Source organism: Pristis pectinata, chromosome 2, assembly GCF_009764475.1.
Source record: "Pristis pectinata isolate sPriPec2 chromosome 2, sPriPec2.1.pri, whole genome shotgun sequence".
Classification (NCBI taxonomy): domain Eukaryota; kingdom Metazoa; phylum Chordata; class Chondrichthyes; order Rhinopristiformes; family Pristidae; genus Pristis; species Pristis pectinata.
The window spans coordinates 26,646,311-26,667,578 of NC_067406.1; the positions used below are offsets into that span (position 1 = coordinate 26,646,311).

General features: G+C 42.4%; 1 protein-coding gene across 6 annotated transcripts in view; it reads left to right on the forward strand.

The window, feature by feature from the left end:
• Window positions 1-21,268, forward strand: part of LOC127567353 (mitogen-activated protein kinase 4-like) — an 84,438-nt gene that overhangs the window by 27,304 nt on the left and 35,866 nt on the right. For 4 of the 6 annotated variants that reach the window (XM_052010148.1, XM_052010152.1, XM_052010154.1 and 1 more), the window contains one exon: window positions 3,813-4,701. The exons of 1 other annotated variant lie outside the window; for it this stretch is intronic. In XM_052010148.1, the coding sequence (XP_051866108.1) occupies window positions 4,156-4,701 (546 nt within the window). In that variant the 5' untranslated portion in view covers window positions 3,813-4,155. Of the gene's footprint in view, window positions 1-122; window positions 264-3,812; window positions 4,702-21,268 lie in introns of all 6 variants that reach the window. One more of the 6 variants, XM_052010150.1, reaches the window with a different exon arrangement.

The following is a 21,268-nucleotide window of genomic DNA, read 5'->3' on the forward strand; positions in this document are numbered from 1 at the left end:
CCAAACTCAGCCAGTGGAAGTCACACCTGAAATTTGTATGCACACCTCATGAAGATGATTACAGGATTCCCCTGACTGCAATGGTTACTGCAACTGTGCACGTTCACATTGTCTAATTTCAGGAATTGTTTGCACAAGATGAATTAGCTGACTGAAGTCATCCCTACCTTTCTTAAACGGATGGTGCTCATTGCTTACAACTACTGTGGGAAGTCGTCATACATCTTTGTAAACCTTAACACAACCTATGGGACACCAGACATGTGAGTAGGCATCCTGATTTTTGGCCTGGTTTTTAGGTCTTAGTTGAGGAAGTGAAGGTGAGGAGAGGGGTCCTGGACACCTGGGATCCCTGGAAGCCATCTATATTGATTCTGAAGTGGCAGTAGGAAAACATGGCCAAGGAGGTCGCACCTCTCCTGAAGTTACAAGGACCTGCATGCAACTTCACACACACTCAGTGAACACGAAACAACTGGAGCACAAGGCATAAACACTGCCCTGTGCTGTACACCTCCATCACTCAGTTAACGATGTCTATAACCTCCACACATACCTAACATTTAAACACTTAACACAATCTCACACCTTTATTATTACTCTTATAATCAGATACGCCTCTTCTACACAGCTATTCAACAATAATAGGCACATCGCAAAGACTGATTCAGAAACCCTCTACACCCACTTTCTCTCACTGTCTCTCCCACAGAAGACAGATGATGCAAATGTATATTGAGACATGGGCTCTGTGCAGCATGCCTGTGTGAAATCTGAGGAGTATGGGAGGATTCCAACCCTAACCTTGCACGTGGCTTTTTGCAGAGCCTGGAGCCACTCTTTGCAGCATGTAAATGTGGCCAGGTCCTTGCTCAACACTTGCACCGTGGTGCAGCATCTGATGGTTGAGGTCTCTACCTCCATGGAATAAAAACCTTCCATTGGAAGCTCACCTTTCTTCTGTGCATTCTCAGACGGTTGGCACCCTGGCTCTAGATTCCACTGTTCAAAAGAGCTGTGACATTGCTGTAGCAGCCACCAAGACTGTGTTATGACAGTGCAATGGTTAAGTTGCTGGAATAACAGAGTCCTGGACCATTGAGCTAGAGACTTGAGTTTGAATCCCACCCTGGCAACTGGCGTATTTATATTCAAGTAATTAAATCAGTATTTTTCTGTAAATTGTAACAGTAACTGGATTGTCATAAAATCCCACCTGGTCATGAATAACATTCAGGAAATAAAATCTGCTGTGCTTACCCAGTCTGGCTTATATATGACCTCAGACCACTCTTAACCACCTTCTCAGACCAGGAGAAATTAGGGATGAACAATAAATGCAAGCAATGCAGAGGCATCCACATCCTGAATAAATTACATGAATTACAATAACATGAGTAAATTTTTAAAAATATCCTCAGATATATCCAAAAAATATCCCCAGAAGAGGGACTGTAGCTTCATTGGAGTACAAAGCAGTTGCCCTGCATGGATAGTGACCTCAATGTTACCTGCCAGCCAGCGAGCCCACAATGCTGCCACTGATGGTGAATCGAATAGTCTGAAGCTAGGCTGCCTCGACCAAGCTACCTTAGTTGTCCTTACAGCTGTCTGCAGCTTCCTCCACAGCAGGGAGTACACAACACTGCAGGCCAGATGCAGATGTAGCTGTAGAGACATGGATATTTGAAAGGCAGATCTAAGAACTTACACAACGATGATTAGCCACAAGTATAGATTTGTTCTTGGTTGGATACATCAATATAAATGTGTTTAGCATGTTGACTTAGTTGGTTCTCACTTTTACAACACAGAAAAATGTAAGAACTTAAGGATTAGGAGCAGTCATGTCTTACTAACTTGACTGAGTTTTTCAGGGAGGTGACGAAGGTAGAGCTGTGAATGTTGTCTACATGGATTTTAGTAAGGCGTTTGACAAGGTTCCTCATGTGAGGCTCATCCAGAAGATTAAGATGCATGGGATCCACGGTGACTTGGCCGTTTGGATTCAGAATTGGCTTGCACATAGAAGACACAGGGTAGTGAGTGATGGGACTTATTCTGGCTAGAGATCTGTGACTAGTGGTGTTCCGCAGGGATCCATATTGGGACCTCTGCTGTTTGATATACAGTATATAAATGACCTGGACGAAAGTGTGGATGGGTGGGTTGGTAAGTCCTCAGACAATACAAATACTGGTGACGTTGTGGATAGTGGGATCCTCAAAAGAACCATAGCGTGATTAGCAGATCTGTGCAATCTTGTAAGTATGCTTAGACAGCACTTGCAGAGACACAAGTATTGGAAGGAAGGATAGTCATTGTTCCCCAAGAGCTATCCCTTGTGCTAATGATGCCGTTTGGTTCATTCCCTGAACCACAGGGGAGTCCATGTTCTGAGCAAATCCACGTCTTTTCAGCACGTTGCTTTCTGCTCACTCAGAAGAAGATGATTTCCTTTCTGCTTGAGTACACAGCCTCAGTAAAGTCTCTAGTGTTGTAAGCTGGTTGATGTGACATATCCATAGCTGCCTGATATGAGCTGGAGGCTAAGACACTCAGGACCACCATAGCTTTCACTGCCACAGACAGAGCAGGCCAGGGAAAGCATTATGACTGGAGTCCTCCAGGTGACAGAGCTAGGGGACCACCCTCTGAAAAATCTGAACCTTAGAGAACATTTCCCTTCTATCAAATGCAGAGGAGCTTCAAGGGCATATGGACAGGTTATATGAATGGGATAGGACATGGCAGATGGAATATAAAATGTGGGCATTCAATTTGATAGAAAAAGTTGAAAGTCAAAGGATTCTTTTTGTTAGCGGGAGGTGTTAGTGTTCAGGAACTTGTATATTTTTGTACATATATCATTTGCAGATGCGTCATTCAGTTAGAGGGCAAATGGTATATTAGCTTTCATTGCAAGAGGATTTGAGTACAAGAATAGAGACCTCTTGCTCCACTTATATAGAGCTTTGGTGAGACCACATCTGGAACATTGTGCACAATGTTCCCTCAGGAAGGAGGTACTTGTGATAGAGGGAGTGCGGCAGGGATTCACGAGATTGATTCCTGAGAAGCAGGTTTATCATATGAGAATGAATTTAGGAGGCTTGGACAATATTGTCTCATGTTTAAAAAAACTGAGAGAAGAAATGTGCAAAATTAATTAACGCATGGCAGGGTGGAGGCAGGATTGATGTTTTCTGGCTGGGCTGTCGAGAAGCAGGAGTCACAGTCTCAAAGTAACAGGTTGGCCATTCTATACAGAAATGGCAAGAAATGCTTTCATAAAGAGGGAAGTGAATCTTTGGAATTCTCTACTCAAGAGGGCTGGGGAGGCTCAGCCACTGTGTATATTCAAGGCCAAGACTGATAGACTTTAAATATTAAGGGAATCAAGGGAAATGGGTTAATGTGGGAAAATGGAGCTGAGGCCATGATCCTACTGAAGGGCAGAACAGGCATGAGGGGCAGAATAGCTTACTCCTGTTTGTATTTCTCAAATAGCCTTCTTGCTTCCAGCTTGCATGCATAATGTGCAGAAGTCTGTGCAATTCAATTTGACGAGTAGCTCAAGGCACGTTAGAATAATGCAGTCACAAATCCTGATTAAAATTCCGGTCAAACTGGGACCCATAGTGCCAAAAGGTAGGGCACTACATGTTCCAATTCCTGGGCCATTTTATTTTGGGAATTGTTTTAACAGCATTTCATTAGTTGATTCCTCATTGTCATTGAAGAATTTGCAGATACAATCATAGACAGCCTTTGGAGATTTTCACTTGAAATAAATTATTTTTTTCTCCCAGGAAGAGACTTGGAGTGGATTAAGGCTCAGCTGTTACCATAACACTGCAGAAATAAACAGCAATAAAAATCTCAATGAGCTGTGAAGTGCAGTTATAGAACTCCAGCTGAACAAGACAACCACATGTCTGCTCTGTTATTGCATGGCATCATGGGAATTCCATCAGGCACACAACATCCCTAGAATGTCACCTGAAGCCAAGCCAACCAGAAGTTAACCTTCTTCGGCTGTGGATTGTATATTTTGCATAACCAATCATTGAGAAAAAAATTCAATATTCTTAGAAGGCTTTCGGATGAAAATAAACATTAACCTCCACTGTGAAAGAAATATTGACTAGAGAAATGGCAGAAAACTTTAACTGTGTCACTCATGTCCACGGCTTTGACCTAGGTGCTCGTTACATCGACCTGCAGCCTTTGGGTTATGGTGCCAATGGATTGGTATTTGCGGCAATAGATAGCCAAAGCTATCGTAAAGTCGCAGTGAAGAAAATCACTATTAATGATGCTCGAAGTCTAAAGCATGCTCTACGGGAGATCAAAATTATCCGCCGATTGGACCATGACAATATCGTAAAGGTTTTTGAGGTTCTTGGTCCCAAGGGAAGTGATATACCTCAAGACATTTATAGGTTGAGCGTAGTGTATATAGTCCAAGAGCATATGGACACTGACCTTGCTCGCCTTTTGGAGCAGGGACCCCTTTCAGAGGAGCATGCCAAGCTTTTTATGTACCAGCTACTTCGAGGACTCAAGTACATACACTCAGCCAACATACTGCACAGAGATTTAAAGCCAGCCAATATCTTTATCAATACCGAAGACCTGGTGTTGAAAATTGGCGACTTTGGATTGGCAAGGATTGTGGACCCACATTACTCACATAAAGTAAGTGAAATTTTTTAACTTATTTGTTCATTGAATGTGAATGGAGTGGCATTGTTGGCATTTATGGTCTATCTCTAATTGCCCCTGAACTGAGCAGATAGAGTCAACCAGATTCTGGGTTTAGAATAGAGACACAAGAGATTCTGCAGATACTGGAAATCTGGAGCAACGCACACAAAATGCTGGAGGAACTCAGCAGGCCAGGCAGCATCTATTGGAGCTGAGATCCTCCAGCATTTTGTGTAGGTCAAGAATCGTGTGACAAGAAAATCTTGCAGTTTGTCTCAGGAGTCACATATAGGCCGGGCTGGGTAAGGATATTAGACCTCCTTCCTGCACTCATTAGTGAACTGGGTAGATTTTTACAGCAGTCCAGTGATTAACATTACTGAATTAAAATTCTGGAGTCATCTAATCATTTAAATTTAAATTTTTTTGTTGCCTTGGTGGGTTTAGAACTCATATCTCTGGATGAGTGATCCAGAATTCTGCTGCTGGACGTTAACTTGCTGCTGGACGATGCCACCATACCTCTCTGATACTAAAACTGAGCTGCGTTATATCTCACTAGGTCAACATATTACTGGTGCTCTTAAATGATAAATTCAGTCCATGGAATATGGTGAATTAAGTCTTTTCTGGCTAAAAACTGACAAAATATTGCAAATGGCTTCAGGACCCTCTGGATCAGGGAAGGAAAAGAACTCAACTCAGGTTGTCACACCTGATGACTAAACAGTGCCAGATCAACACTGAAATGTGTTCAACTACATTTGTTCATGTTTGAACATTTGTTCAATACAATGTGTTCCAACTGATCTATATGCTGCTGTATCCTTTGATAACCTTCCTTACTTTTCACAACTGCCAATTTTTGTGTCATCTGCAAACTTAATAATCATTCCACCTACATTTTCATCCAAATCATTTGTATATAGTTATACAGATATTTTATTTATAGATCCCAGCACACCACTGGTCACTTGCAGTCAGAATAACACACCTCCACCAAAGAGAGTAATAGTGCCTTATGATAGTGTCCATCATCTTCTGTCTCAAAGCACCCAAAACTCCTGCTCCACCATCAGCAACACATGGCCATTAAACACTTGAGCTTGAACACCTCATTCCGAGCCTCAGGACTGGGGAACCATAATTGGGAAAGATGCTGAAGGAGTGTCCAATGGTTAGTGTGGTAGCTTGCTGGAGTCCCTTTAAAGACTTCACATTTTGAAACAAATTCACTCTCATGTGTTGGGGGAAATATATGAAACCCATGGGTCCAGCCAGTAGGCATGGAACAAATTTGACCCTAAAGAGGGTAAACTGCATGCATTTTCTGAGGGGATTTGCCCTGGTGCTTCTCTAAAGGTTGCTGCAGGCTTGGAGAATCGGTAGGCAACTAGCTTGCAAATCCCTTCCTACAACAAATTAGGAATTCGCAAAGTTCTTAAATGAATTGATGGTACACTATAATTGCTATGTTACTGGACTGTAATCCAGGGGCTTGGACTAATAATCCAAGAGTATAAAGTTAAATTTAAGCTTACCATGGCAAAAGACATCTAGAAATAAAACACCAGTTTTATTAACACCTCAGAAGTACTCTGCTGATGTGCCGTGGGATGACTTGAGGCCAGGAAATGCAGAATGGAAATGCAAGTCTTTTTAAAAGATCTCATTTACGCCCTTTTGGGGAGGAAATCAAAAAGTTGTTTAATCAAGCTATGCAAACTCGCCTCCAAAGAGCTTTTAGATTATGAATAAATAATAACATCGATGAACAGTGGCCACTTGGACAAGGTTACCGGGGTGGGGCCATATTTAACTAGCAGTTTCAAGAGAGGACCTGAGCATTTTGGGGAGGATAAAGGGGGCGGGAGAGCACTTTTTGTTCAGTCAACTGGTTCTTTAAAATTAAAATGTAGGTCAGCTGCAGGTCAACTCCCAACATTTTATTAACCTTAGCTTACAAACATAAAGCAACAGCTTTTTCTGTCATGAGTCACCTACAATTGCAAATTAAATGTGTTGAGAACCTTAGGACACAGTAACAGTGCAATTAATGTTTGAGACTATTACCTATTTTGAGTGACACAACAACAACTTGTATTTATTTTACATGTGTGGTAAAGACAAAGCAAATTAATGCAAACCTGAATTATACTGCACACTCCACTAGCTTCCTAAATCACTGAAGCACAAGCACCTATAATTCTGTTGGTCTGTCACCAAATACTGTTTAGATTCTTATGATAAATAAAAGTTCACAGACACCTTTTGAATATTCAACTATATCCCTGCCCAAAAGCTTGCTGATCTCATTGCTTGTACCATTTGCTCAGGTATCATCTCTTCTGTTTGATAAGTACTGTCAGCAACCACCCCCACCCCACGGTTCGTATCCTTTAATGAGCTTACTTTCAACTGCTGTACTTTTCCAAATATCATCCCACATCTAGCTCAACTCCACATTTCTTGCTGTTGCCATCCTACTCTGTGCTCAGCACTCTCCACAATTCCGTCTTTGAATTTGGGCAAAGGAGATTACTGTGATAAGCACTAGTGTTACCATGAATGAGGTGGTCTGTATGCTAACTGTTCTATATACCTCAATGATTCTATGAATCTCTAGAATCTAGTTTTTGCCCAACCCAGGTTATGTTCTTCATGAAATCATGGCATGCTTTTCCTCCCTGGTCTTTAAAGAGTGATTGATGTAATCAAGTGCATGATCCAAGTCGAGTCGAGTTTATTGTCATGTGCACAAGTACAGTGAGGTACAGGTACAATGAAAAACCTGCTTGCAGCAGCATCACAGGTATGTAGGTCCAGACAATACACAGAATATAAATTATACATAAATTATACAAGACAGTGAAGAGAAGAAACTGTGCAAAACAAGACACTAGTGCAAAAAAACACAATCAGAGACAAGTCCATGGTAGTGCAAGAGGTTGTTGGTAGTGTTCCATTGCTGAGGTAGGGTTAGGGTTGTGCAGGTTGGTTCAAGAACCCGATGGTTGTAGGAAAATAGCTGTTCCCGAACCTGGTGATTCATCATCTCTCATTGGTGGTCCCTCAAGCTCAGTTTAACATATCAATTATGGGCTGACAATTTTCTGCAATTATATTTCCCCCAGTGGACTGACCATTTTTCCCCATCTGTTCAGGACCTACAAAGAACGATGGTGGGACAGGATTTGTCCCACCATCCCTGAGCCCTGATGGGCACTTTTCTCCAGCTGTTTTCCAACTCATCCTAGCAAATGTATAGACTGTTCCTGAACTGCAACAAGCTTTGGACCTCATTCAAGCTCTCACCTGCAATTTATGTAGCCAGATCCTCCCCATTTCCACTTGGAGCAAATCAAAAAACCACAGATGCTTAGCAACATTCAACAAGCAGATAATCAGCAACACTGTTGACCAGCTCTGACTAAACCATTTTGTGGTGGGGAAACAAAAACTGGGAGGCAGGTGGAGGAAGCGGGAGGCAGGATCTGGGCCAGGAAGCCAAAGGCAGTGGGAATCAGGATTTAGAAGGTGGAGTGCAGTGGGAGTCGGTTGAGATTTGGGATCTGGAGCAGGGCTGAGCCTGGGGGCTACAGCAAAGGGTGCAGAGAGGAGAGAGAGCAGACACTTGGTGTAACCAGTGCTAGGCCAACAGGAAGTTTTCTCTGCCCAACCTCTATGGAAAGGCTTGCCCAACACCATCATAAGGAGCCTCTCCCTGGAGAAGGTACCTTCCCATCCATTTCCCATGCTAGATGAATATAGTCAATGCTGGCATGGAGAGAGACCAGGGACCTTAGGAACAGTTATTTTCAGCTTGGGCAATGCGTGCTAGGTTTCATCAGGTGGGATTTGGCGCTTGCAGGAAAATAGAAGTGTTAAGTACCTAGTCAGCTGACAGCTTATTGTACTTGCATGTGTTGCAGTGTAATATATTTAGAGAGACACTTATATCCTATAATATCTTGTTCTATAATGTTTTAAATATACTGACATCAAAGAAGATATGTAGAAGACCTACAGGAAAGGTATCAATAAGCTTGAAAGAGTGCAGAGAAAATTTACACAGATGTTGCCGGGACTTGAGGACTTGAGTTTTCGGGAAAGGTTGAGTAGGTTAGGACTTGATTCCCTGGAGCACAAGAGAATGAGGGGAGATCTTCTAGAGGTATTCAAAATTATGAGGGGTATGGATAGGGTGTATGCGTGCAGGCTTTTTCCCCTCAGGTTGGGTGAGACTAGAACGAGAAGTCATAGGTTTAGGGTGAAAGGTGAAATATTTAAGGGGAATCTGAGGCGGAACTACTTTACTCAGAGGGTGGTGCGAGTGTGGAATGAGCAGCCAGTGGAAATGGTGGATGCAAGTTCAATTGTAACACTTAAGAGAAGTTTGGATAGGTACATGGATGAGAGAGGTATGGAGGGCTATGGTCTGGGTGCAGGTAGATGGGACTAGGCAGAAAACCAGGCCAGCATGGACTAGATGGGCCAAAGGGCCTGTTTCTGTGCTGTTGTGCTCTATGACTCTAAGACAGTTATGTTAAGATTTCCCAAGTTAAAATATTTTTTTTGTGATTATATTGAACAACCATATTAAAACTCCAGGTATGAAACATCTTTGCTGGGAGAGCTTGAGAAAAAAAAACATTTACTTGATAAAAAATGTTAGTATTTGCTAGAACTTAATCCAAAGCTGATTCAGTCCCTCACAGCTGGGTCATGCATGACTCCAGGCCTTCCTATCATATGAAACTGTGATGTGGCTGAAGTAAACCTTGCATGAAACTGGCAAGACTTTTTTGTCTTAGAGTCCATTCCCTGGTACACCAAAGTTGCATCTTGGCTTTCACCACCAGTCTCAGTTCCACAGTCACCTCTGTGCTGTCAGGTCTTCCAAACAGAAATCACTATATTCTCATTCTGTTTGTGCCGGAGTTAGATTCTCTTGCTCATGACTCGTCCTTCCTTCCGAGCTGTTCACCTAAACATATCAGATGGTGTGCAAACGTCAGTGTTGTATTTGACCTTGATCCTAGCGTGAAACCCCATAGCCTATCCATCAGTGAGACAGCAGACCTTCATCACCAACCTCATTCCTGCTTCATCAATTTCAGCACTATAGCAGCTTTCACTATCTCATCGTTTCATTCTTCTTTTGTCTCTGAGCTTCTTTCACTTACTTCAACACATCCAAAGCCTTGCCAACCACAACCCAACACACAGCATATCTTACTTCAGTCCTCAATGACTTCCACTAGCCCTTGTCTTCCAAGTGATAAATTCAAAGACCTTGTCATTTACAAATCCTTCTATACTCTTATTCTACCTAACCGATGAAAACGTAGAGCAAATTATATGTCCTAATATTGACTTCTGGTAAAAGCCAGGCATCACTGCCTACGGGGGTGAGACTGTCACCAAAGTCTCACAAAAATTGTTTTTGATCAGGTTGATGAAGAAGTGGAAGATCAGGAAGTTTGTAATGATGGGTGGTGATGTTCAGGAGGGCTAAATGAGGACTGGTAGTGTATGGTAACCTAGGTATGGGAGGCCAGAAGGAACTCCTTCTGTCCATCTAAGAGTCTCTTACATGTCCCTAATGTATCTGCCCCCACAACCTCTGCAGGCGGTGCATTCCACGCACCCACCACTCTCTGTGTAAAAAACTTACCCCTGACATCCCCCTTATACCTTCCTCCAATCACCTCAAAATTATGTCCCCTCGTGTTAACCATTGTCGCCCTGGGATAAAGTCTCTGACTGTCCACTCGATCTATGCCTCTTATCATCTTGTACACCTCTATCAAGTCACCTCTCATCCAAAGAGAAAAGAGAAATGGGGGGGGGGGGGGTGATGTGGGAGGGAAGGGTTAGATAGATCTTAGAGCAGGATGAAATGTCGGCACAACATTGTGGGCCGAATGGCCTGTACTGTGTTTTAGTGTTCTATGTTCATTCTAGGTCTTTTGCTGAATGGTTTCAGACCATGAAACCTTTCCTCTGGCAGTTTTAATGTTGTGTGTGCATCCAGCAACATAATGGATGGTCACCTTGTTTAATTTGATGCCCTGCCCCTTTGGGATGTTCCCTAATTTTTGGCTGGTTAAAATGATGAAATGCAGTAAATCGTCAGGGGGAGCAGCAAGCGTACCCCTCTCAAGTAAAGAAAAGAAAATGTTCAGGACATATCTCATTTAGCTCTAGTTCGTGGCTCGAGCACTATACCAGTACCTGAGTATGTTATCCAAGCATGGCAATATCATGGAATCACAGCATTATGAGGACTGCCATCCTCCTGATGAAACACTTAACTGAGGCTATTTATTACTTGGATATTAAAGATTTCATAGCAGTGTTTGAAGAGGTATAGAAAGTTATAGTTAACATCTCTCTCTCAGCCAGCATTAGCAAAATAAAATGAATTGCTCCCTCTTCTCATTACTGCTTATGGACATTGTTAGCTACTGCATTCATTTGCATAACTAGAATGACTCCACTTGGAAAGTAATTCATTGCAAAGTAATGCCTTGAGGCATCTTGAGAAATGTGATAGTGTAGCGGCTAGCTACACACTACGAAATGAAGACACAGAGTCGCTGGTTTCGAAATCAGAGGTCGAATGCCGACCGGGGCGCGGTGCGCCTTTAATAGCCGAAAACTTCCCACGCTACAGTTCCCGTGCTGACGTCACGCGTGGGTCACCTGACCTTCCCGCGTGTGGGCTTTCCCAGCCCAACGCTGGGGAAGAAGGAGGGCCCTGCGCCATCTTGGATTGGGGCCTCCGACAACATCGCGATGTTGGGAGCCGGTTCGATGCTGGTGTGGTGAGTCGCGACAATAGAATGATTTTTAAACAACTCCTCTTTCCTTCATCAGCATCCAAAAAAATACAGGTTTCAGGTCAGCTGTCCATTTCCCCTGTTCAAAACCCCATAAAAGAACTAGAAAACTGAAGATTGTTTGGAGAAATTGGAGCAAAAAACTTGAAATTGAGTTTGACAAAATTATTAGAGCGCTTTAGGCATGAAGCATTTAGAGTGGGCAAAATGAACTAGTGTTTGAATGCCTAGAAATTAGATTGCAATGTTTTTGGTGTATTAAATCATCATTGAATTTAGTGCTAATGTACGAGTTAGGAAGTTGTGGGCATCCTATGTTGGTGCAGGAAGCATGGAGACCCTTGCGGGCTGCCCCCTGAACACTCTACGCAAAAAGATGCATTTCACTGTGTGTTTCGATGTGCATGTGACTAATAAAGATATCTTATCTTAATGCCAAATCAGATCCCCCTCACAAAGTTGTGAAATTGGTTTTATGCAAGTGTGTGAGAGCATTAGCATGTTTTATACTCACAAAGAAGCACTGAAATGCAAACTACACAGTTCCCAACAGGGCTGACCCACCCAGTTCCTCAACCAACAGCCTCACCCCACAGCCCCCATCACACTGCTTCTTTCCTCTCCTCCACCTCTCCTATCTAAATTCAATCTGCCATTGCTCTGCCCAAAGTGATCAGCATCTTCCTGTAAGCTAAAGACCTCTACTATGTAAATAGTGGAAAGAATTTTAGGTATCAGAAGGTAGGTCACTCTCCATGGGGTACCCAACCTCTGACTTGTTCTTGTAGCCACAATATTTATATGGTTGCTCCACCTGAGTTTCTGGTCAATGGTGATCTCCAGGATGCTGATTGTGTGGGATTCAGTGATGGACAGGGCCCATCTCTTGTTGAAGGTTGTCATTACCCAAGTACTAGTGTAGTAGCTGTGCAAAATGTTGCCTAGGTTACTGTTTCTGCTCCAAAATAATTGCTGTTTCATTTGCTGAGGAGCTGCAAATAGAATTGAACACTGGGCAAGCATCAGTGAACGAACCCCATGACTGACCTTACTGATGAAATGGCTGAAGTTGTTTGGGCCAAAGATATTACTCTGAAAAACTCATGCAGTGATATTTCAAAATTGGGATGATTGATCTACAACAACCACAATCAAGGTCCTTTGTGCAAGATACAATTCCAGTCATTGGACTGTTATCCCCCCTGATGGCCATAGTCTTCATTTTACCAGGGCTCCTTGATGCCACTGTTGGTGAAATATTGTCTTAGCATAAAGGGTGGCCACTCTCTTTGGAATTCAGCTCTTTGGTTCGTGTTTGTACCAAGGCTCTAATGAGGTCTGGAGCTGAGTCTTCCAGGTGAAATCCAAACAGATCATCAGTGAACAGATTATTGATAAATGGTATTTGACAGCTTCCAACACTGATAGGAACACTCCTTTAAGAAGCACATCTACTTCTGAGTACAGGTATTCTAAACTACAGCTTGGATGTTGTCTGGTTCCATAGATTCTGCTGTTAGTGTCTATGGAAGTGAGTAAGAATTGGATGAAAACTAGTTTCTGTGCTGGTCTTTTCTGGATATGGCTGCAAGCCTCACCCCCCCCCCCCCCCCCCCCCCCGCCGCCCCGTTGGCCATTTAATTGTCCGCTGCCATTTACAACCAAATACGGAAAATCTGACAGCTTTGCTTGTGGAATCATTTGGCTCTTTCTATTACTTGGTGATGTGCTTTGGACTGGGATACCAGTGTTTTGGGAAAATCAAAATTGTATTCTGGTGCTCAAGCACACTTGTATCATTGCAGTACTTGAACCTTATGCCAGTCTTAGAATATTTCCACTGTAGGCATGTGATTTGGATATTCTTTAATTATTGTTATATATTGTAGTTGTTTAACTAGTTTTAAAAGTATAATAGTTACACAGTATCTGCAGCAGGGAAAACAATTTATTGCTGAAATGAGACTGGGCTAATTACTTAAGGATGAGACTGAAGGTCGAGTCTATCATTTATCAACTGAGCCTCAATTTGATAAGGCAGAATAAGCAGAGTAAGTTCATAGTTTCAACTGAACTATTGCTTAACCAGTTTTATGCACTTCAATATTATTGTCAAATTTAACATTGCTTGTAAGGATACCTAAATTTCCATTGTAACTGGCAACTACAAATTGGCAGTGATAAAATACTACAGCATCGATGTACTCGCCAGTGAAGTTATTTATTACTAAAGCTCCAGGGAAGTTATGGGCCAGAGATTGAGACATAAAGAAATAAAAGAATAGAAAACGTTGAGGGGGTGGGATTTGGAAGAACTGAAAACGATAATTTGCTGAGTTTATTGTTTGCCATTGAATTGGCCAAGGAATGGGATCTTCAACTGTGCACATCCATGGGTCACAGTTTGGCTGCAAATGGTTTCCCACATGGCTTGCACCACTCTTAATTAAGGAGAGTTCCAAAGGCTGGTTTGCTGGGCAGAATTTTCAACCTGCCCACTCCTCCATATCTTGTGTATCTCCAGGCCTCCTCCTCACAGGTTAGGCTTATACTTCATTTTCAGGGGTCAGAGCAGTTTTTTAGCTCATTGACAAGAAATGGAAAGGCTGTGATTTGAAAACTAAAGATATTGTGTGTATTTTAGATGTTTAGATTACTGTATAACTCCAGCTGTCATGGAGATATACAGTAATACAGAATGGAAAGGGGCTCTTTCGCCCAACTGGTACATGCTGACCAAAATTTCCATCTAAGCTACTCCCATTTGCCCACATTTGGACCATAAACCTTTCCTATCCATGTACCTGTCCAAGTACCTTTTAAATGTTGTTAATGTTCCTGCCTCAATCACTTACTCTAGCTCATTTTATATACTGACCACTCTGGGTGAAAAAGTTGCCCCTCAGGTTCCTATTAAATCTCTCCCCTCTCACCTTAAACCTATGTCCTCCAGTTCTTGATTCCCCAACCCTGAGAAAAAGACTGTGTGCATTGACCCTATCTAAGCCTGTAATGATTTTATACCCCTTTATAAGATCATCACTCATTCTCCCACGCTCCAATGAAAAAAGTCCCAATTTACTCAAGCTCTTTCCATATCTCAATCCCTCAAGTCTCGGCAACATCCTCATAAATCTCCTCTGCACTCTTTCCAGCTTAATAGCATCTTTCCTCTGGCAGGGTGACCAAAGCTGAACACAATGTCTTGTACAAGTGCAACATAACATCCCAACTTCTATACTCAATGCCCTGACTGATGAAGGCCAGCGTGCCACAAGCCTTCTCACCATCCTGTCTCCCTGCAATGTCACTTTCAGGGAACCATGTACTTGTAGTCCTTGGTCCCTCTGTTGTACAACATTCCTCAGGGCCCTACCATTCACTGTGAAAGTCCTACTTTCATTTGTCTTTCCAAAATGCAACACCTCACACTTATCTGAATTAAACTCCATTTTCCATTCCTCGGCCCACTTACCCAGCCAATCAAAAATCCTGATAACCATTTTCACTGTCAATGACACTACCTATTTTAGTGTCATCTGCAAACTTACGAACTGTGCTTTGTACATTCTCATCCAAATCATTGATATAGATGACAAATAGCAATGGGCCCAGCACTGACCCCTGGGCCTTCAGTCTGAAAAACAACCCTCTGCCATCATCCTCTGCTTCCTATGATCAAGTCAATTCTGTGTCCAATTAGCTCGCTTTCCCTGGATCCCATGTGATCTAACTTTCTATAGCAGCCTACCATGTGGAACCTTATCAAAGGCCTATCTGAAGTCCATCTAGACTACATCTACTGTCCTGCCCTCATTGACCTTCTTGGTTACTTCTTCAAAAAACTCAATCAAATTTATGAGACATGATCTCCCATGCACAAAGCCATCCTTATTTGATGATCCCAATATGATGTTTCTTTCCTTGTGATGTTCTATGATTTCCTTCATCCAGTTAAGGATGAATTCTGCTGACAATATCTGGTGGAAGCAAATTCTGATTGTTTTCTGCCCACCTTGCTCCTGGCATGAATTATTAGATGCTCTTATCTCTCGTAACTCTTTCTTCTCCTGAAAACTAAAAGACTAACGGTACTTCCTGCTATTCTTCTGCAACTGGAAAGGCTAGCCCTATCTGAATCACTTTTAGGTGAAGCATGCAACGTACCAATAAGAGGACCTGCAAGCTGCACTGTCCCTCAGACCTGTCCCAGTACCTGAAGCATTATTTCAGCATTCCAGTCATCTTCTCTGCTGATGTATGCAACTCCTGTTGTTTTACTGTTATAAGAACATCAGAAATAACAGAAGCTGCACCATCATTTAACAAGATTGTGACGATTCTGTGTCTTTGCATTCAGAGTGGGACCATCACAGGTCTATTTGACATGCGCCTTTGGTGCAATAATTCAGCTATGATGGATTGGCATTGATAAAAATCATCATAAACACAATTGAACAGCAAATCAAAGAGGTCTTACCCATCAAGTTAACCCTTCCCGCACCAAATACCTTCTGCTGCTGCATTGCTCTATCCAAGTGGGAATCATGCAAGGACTATGTTACTATTTTGTTAATGAATTGTTCTTGCCAAAGCCAGTATGATTAGCTGCCTACCCGACAACACAGGATGCAAAGGATCCTGTGGCCTCAAGGTAATTTTCCCTGTGATTGGGGAAATTGGTCCTGGTATTTAAAAAGTCACACACAATGTGCAACAGACTTTTGATTAATTTAATATTAGGTGAGATCCAGGGCCAAAAGTGAGGGGGAAAATGACAGGATGACAGAGGGTGTACATCAAGACAGGAGGTGAGCTGACATGAATCCACTATTAATTGGGGCATTTGCCAAAATTCTGTGAGGGGCATAAGAGCAGGTGCTACACTGTGGACCAGCTGTCACAATGTTATTCATTTTGTGAATATGTGTCTCAAGGATTGAGCATGAGTTGGAGTTTTGAGCCCATGTTGTGTTTATGTATTGCTGAAACCTTATACCGCTTCTATCTGCAAAATGTGTTGCCTTGTAAAGCTCATTCAGTGAACTTGTTATCTATCGGTGTTTTTAATGGACTATGATGCCTTACCCTGTGTGAAATGACAAAGCGGATTTTACTTTATCAGTAACTAATTTTTATTGTATTGCAGAAAAAAAAGTAGCAGTCAAGGTTGCACTTTGAGAACAAACTGGTTCAAGCAGGTGGAAGCCATCTAATGCTGGAATAGTTCAAGGTCAATGACTGACCTGATCAGATCTAACCAGTAATTGCACACACATAAAGAAAAAAGAATATTGTGAGGAGGAGTTTGCTGGAATGTTTTACAATCTAAACCATTATCTTTATTTTTGTTTATTATGCTTTTCTTCTCTGAAAGCTACTTATTATAGGAACGTTGTTGAGCCAGTAAGAATTTGGATATAATTAGAGATGGGCTATAAATCTGGCCTTGCCAGGTCTGCACACATCCCACAAACGAATTAAAAAAAACTTTACAGGCATTTGTAGTCACACAATTGGAAACGTATTGGCCTAGAGGTTCATCAGCACCTACAGAGGAAGTTAATCCATATCTGCTCAGCATGCCAATGACCAGTTTGGTTGTGGGTCAGCAACTTGAAATACAGTAGCACCTGAGGCCTAAGGCATCAGCCACTTCTGAATCGGCCTTGCATGAGAATAAAGTTATTGAATTGCACACAGTGCCTATTCCTGATCTCAGCTACTCCACTCCACAGACTGAACAGTGCCCTGGTCACAGCAAACCTTCCCCCTCCACCCTTCCACCCCACTGACTTGTTTATTCCAGCCTCCACCCCCCCCCCCCCCCCCCCCCCCCCCACCGACTCAGCAACTCCTTTCCCATCATCATTGATCTGATTGTAAATTCCTCACTGATCACCAACAGACAGCCATTGCCCAAACCCTTTTTCCAAAGGGGCCTTCTCGAACAGGTCCTTGCCTGGTGCTGGGAACTTGGCCCAAGATGATTCTATAACCTGTTCTCCTATGGCCTTCCACAGTGGTGACTCCAATTTCTTAGCTGATTTGTTTGCAGTTCTGATCTAAGTATCTAAAAGTGATTAAACTTGCCTTCGAGTCAAAGCAGGTTAGATTTACTGGATTGATTCCTATGAAGAGGGGGTTGGTTTCAAGAGAGACTGAGTAAGATTGGATTGCACTCACTGGAGTTTAGAAGGGAGGGAAATTATTTCAATGAGGCTTGCAAGATATTGACAGGGAAGTTGTCAGGAGGTTGTTTCCTCTAGCTGAAGAATCGAGTATTGGAATGAGGGGTTAAATATTGAAGGTTGAAGATTGGAATAATTTCTTTAGGTAGAGTGTTGGAAATCTTCAGATACCTCATCTTCAGAGCACAGTGAATAGTTAATCCCTCAGTCTATTCACTCATTCAACCTTGAATACTCACTGTATTCAAAGTTGAACGAGTTAATACACTGAGGGATTATGGGGACAAGAGGATCAGCCCTGAGTTTATTGAAGGGACCAGTAACTTAAGGGCAATATGGCCAACTCCTGCTGGTTCTTATGTTCTGATCCATAATATATCAAAAATACTAAAAATATTAAACCATAGGTTGCAAAGGACCTACATGAAACGTGAGTGGGCAGTTTAAATTCAGTTTCTGATGACCAGAAACCCCACATTGATGTTGAATTGGAAATTGGGACCACTTGAAGTTGGAGCATGACAATAGTATATGGTACTGTAGATGGTACTCTTCTGATGCTTGGATTATTGAAGTTCAAGTTTCTGGTTTTCCTTGACCATGCTGTGCTTTCAAATTATAAGGAAAAGCTTTTAAGGCAAACCTGGCCAAGTCCTAGCCCTGTGACAAATGTATTGGCTTGGGCCCATTTCCTTAAAGTAACCGTACACTAATTGACACTCATTTCTTTAAAGTAAACATAGAACAGTACAGCACAGGAACAGGCCCTTCGGCTCACGATGTCTGTGTTGAGCGTGATGCCAAATTAAACTAATCCCTTCTGCCTACACATAATCTATATCCCTCCATTCCCTGCATATTTGTGTACCCATCTAAAAGCCCCTCAAATGCTACCATCATATCTGCTTTCACTACCACCCCTGGCAGCACATTCCAGGCACCTCACCACTCTCTATGTAAAAAATTTGCCCCACACATATCCCCTTTAAACTTTCCCCCTCTCACCTAAAGCTATGCCCTTTAGTATTAGATATTTCTACCCTTGGAGAAAGATTCTGCATGTCTACCCTATCTATGCCTCTCATAATTTGATAAACTTCTATCAGGTCTCCCCTCAGCTCTGGCGCTCCAGAAAAAGCAATCCAAGTTTGTCCAACCTCTCCAGGCAGTATCCTAGTAAACCTCTTCTGCATCTTCTCCAAAGCCTCCACATCCTTCCTGCAACGGGATGACCAGAACTGCATCCAATACTCCAAGTGCAGCCTAATCAAAGTTTTATACAACTGCATCATGATTTCCTGACTTTTTTATTCTATGCGCCTAGTGATGAAGGCAAGCATGCCATACACCATCTTTACCACTCTGTCTACTTGCATTGCCACTTTCAGGAAGTTATGAACTTGGACCTCAAGATCCTTCTGTACATCAATGCTGTTAAGGATTCTGCCATTAACTATGTACTTTCCCCTTACAAAGTGCAGCACCTCACACTTGCCTGGATTAAACTCCATTTGCCATTTCTCTGTCCACAACTGTAACTGATCTATATCCTGCTGGATCCTTTGATAACCTTCTTCACTTCCGCAGCGCCACCAATTTTTGTGTCATCTGCAGACTTAGTAACCAACTGATCTACACTTTTGTCCAAGTCATTATATATATCACAAACAAAAGGGGTCCCAACTCTGATCCCTGCAGAACACCACTGGTCACAGATCTCCAGCCAGAATAACACCCTTCCACCACTGCACTCTGTCTTCTAAGGACAAGCCAATTCTGAATCCAAACTATCAAGTCACCTTGATTTCATGCATCTTCATCTTCCTGATCAATCTAACATGAGGGACCTTGTCAAACGCTTTACTAAAGTCCATGTAGACAACATCCACTGCCTTACCCTCATTGATCACCTTTGTCACCTCCTCAAAAAACTCAATTAAGTTTGTAAAATATGACCGGCCCCACACAAAGCCATGCTGACTGTCCTTAGATGTGGTTATGCTTTAGAATTCACCACCAGGAAGTGGCTTTATTGGGGGGGCCCGTATTTTCACATAGTGCACACCAGTTGATTGGGAAGTGTGGGTCATCTAGAATTGTTCAGAATTTTGCGCTGGTTGATTAATTCAGAACTCATAATGACATTATTTTGGTATTATTGAAGCATTACATGGATATTTATGAAGATATCTTTGACAATACAGCCAGAGTTCATCAGTCAGCCAAGTGCACAGATTGTGGGGAATGAACAGCTGCTCAATGGTGGTCCAACAGATCATTTGGCAAACATTATACTAATGGCAAAAATTAGAAATATAACAAAGAGATTAAATAAATTATATAATGATATGAATGAATAAAACTGTTTCAAAGAGGTAAAAACTTTATTATTTTGTAAAATGGTGGACAAGCACTATTGAGACATTATTCAAGATTAATATTAACAAGTTTTGTAATACTCTTACCTTATCTCAATTATATAATAACTTGATCCATTGATACATAATAGTGATGAGTGAACTGTTGTTACCTCTGGTGGGATTGCTATACATAGAGCCATAGAACAATACAGCACAATACAGCCCCTTCGGCCCACCATGTTGTGCCGACCTTTAAACATCACTTAAGACTATCTAACCCCTTCCTCGCACATATCCCCCTATTTTAAATTCCTCCATATGCTTATCTAACAATCTCTTGAACTTGACCAGTGTACCTGCTTCCACCATCTCCCCAGGCAGCGCATTCCATGCCCCAACCACCCTCTGGGTGAAAAACTTCCCTCTGATATCTCCCTTGAACTTCCCACCCATTACTTTATAGCCATGCCCTCTTGTATTGAGCATTGGTGCCCTGGGAAAGAGGCGCTGGCTGTCCACTCTATCTATTCCTCTTAATATTTTGTATAGCTCTATCATGTCTCCCCTCATCCTCCTTCTCTCCAAAGAGTAAAGCCCTAGCTGTCTTGGACTCTCCTCATAATCCATACTCTCCAAACCAGGCAGCATCCAGGTAAATCTCCTCTGCACCCTTTCCAACGCTTCCACATCCTTCCTATAATGAGGTGACCAGAACTGGACACAGTACTCCAAGTGTGGTCTAACCAGAGTTTTGTAGAGCTGCATCATTACCTCGCAGCTCTTAAACTCCATCCCCCGACTTATGAAAGCTAACACCCCATAAGCTTTCTTGACCACCCTATCCACCTGTGTGGCAACTTTCAGGGATCTGTGGATATGAACCCTCAGATCCCTCTGCTCCTCCACACTACCCAGAATCCCGCCATTAACATTGTACTCCGCCTTGGAGTTTGTCCTTCCAAAGTGTACCACCTCGCACTTCTCTGGATTGAACGCTATCTGCCACTTCTCAGCCCAGCTCTGCATCCTATCAATATCCCTCTGCAATCTCTACAGTCCTTCACACTATCCACAACACCACCGACCTTTGTGTTGTCTGCAAACTTGCTAACCCACCCTTCCACCCCCTCATCCAAGTCATTAGTAAATATCATGAAAAGTA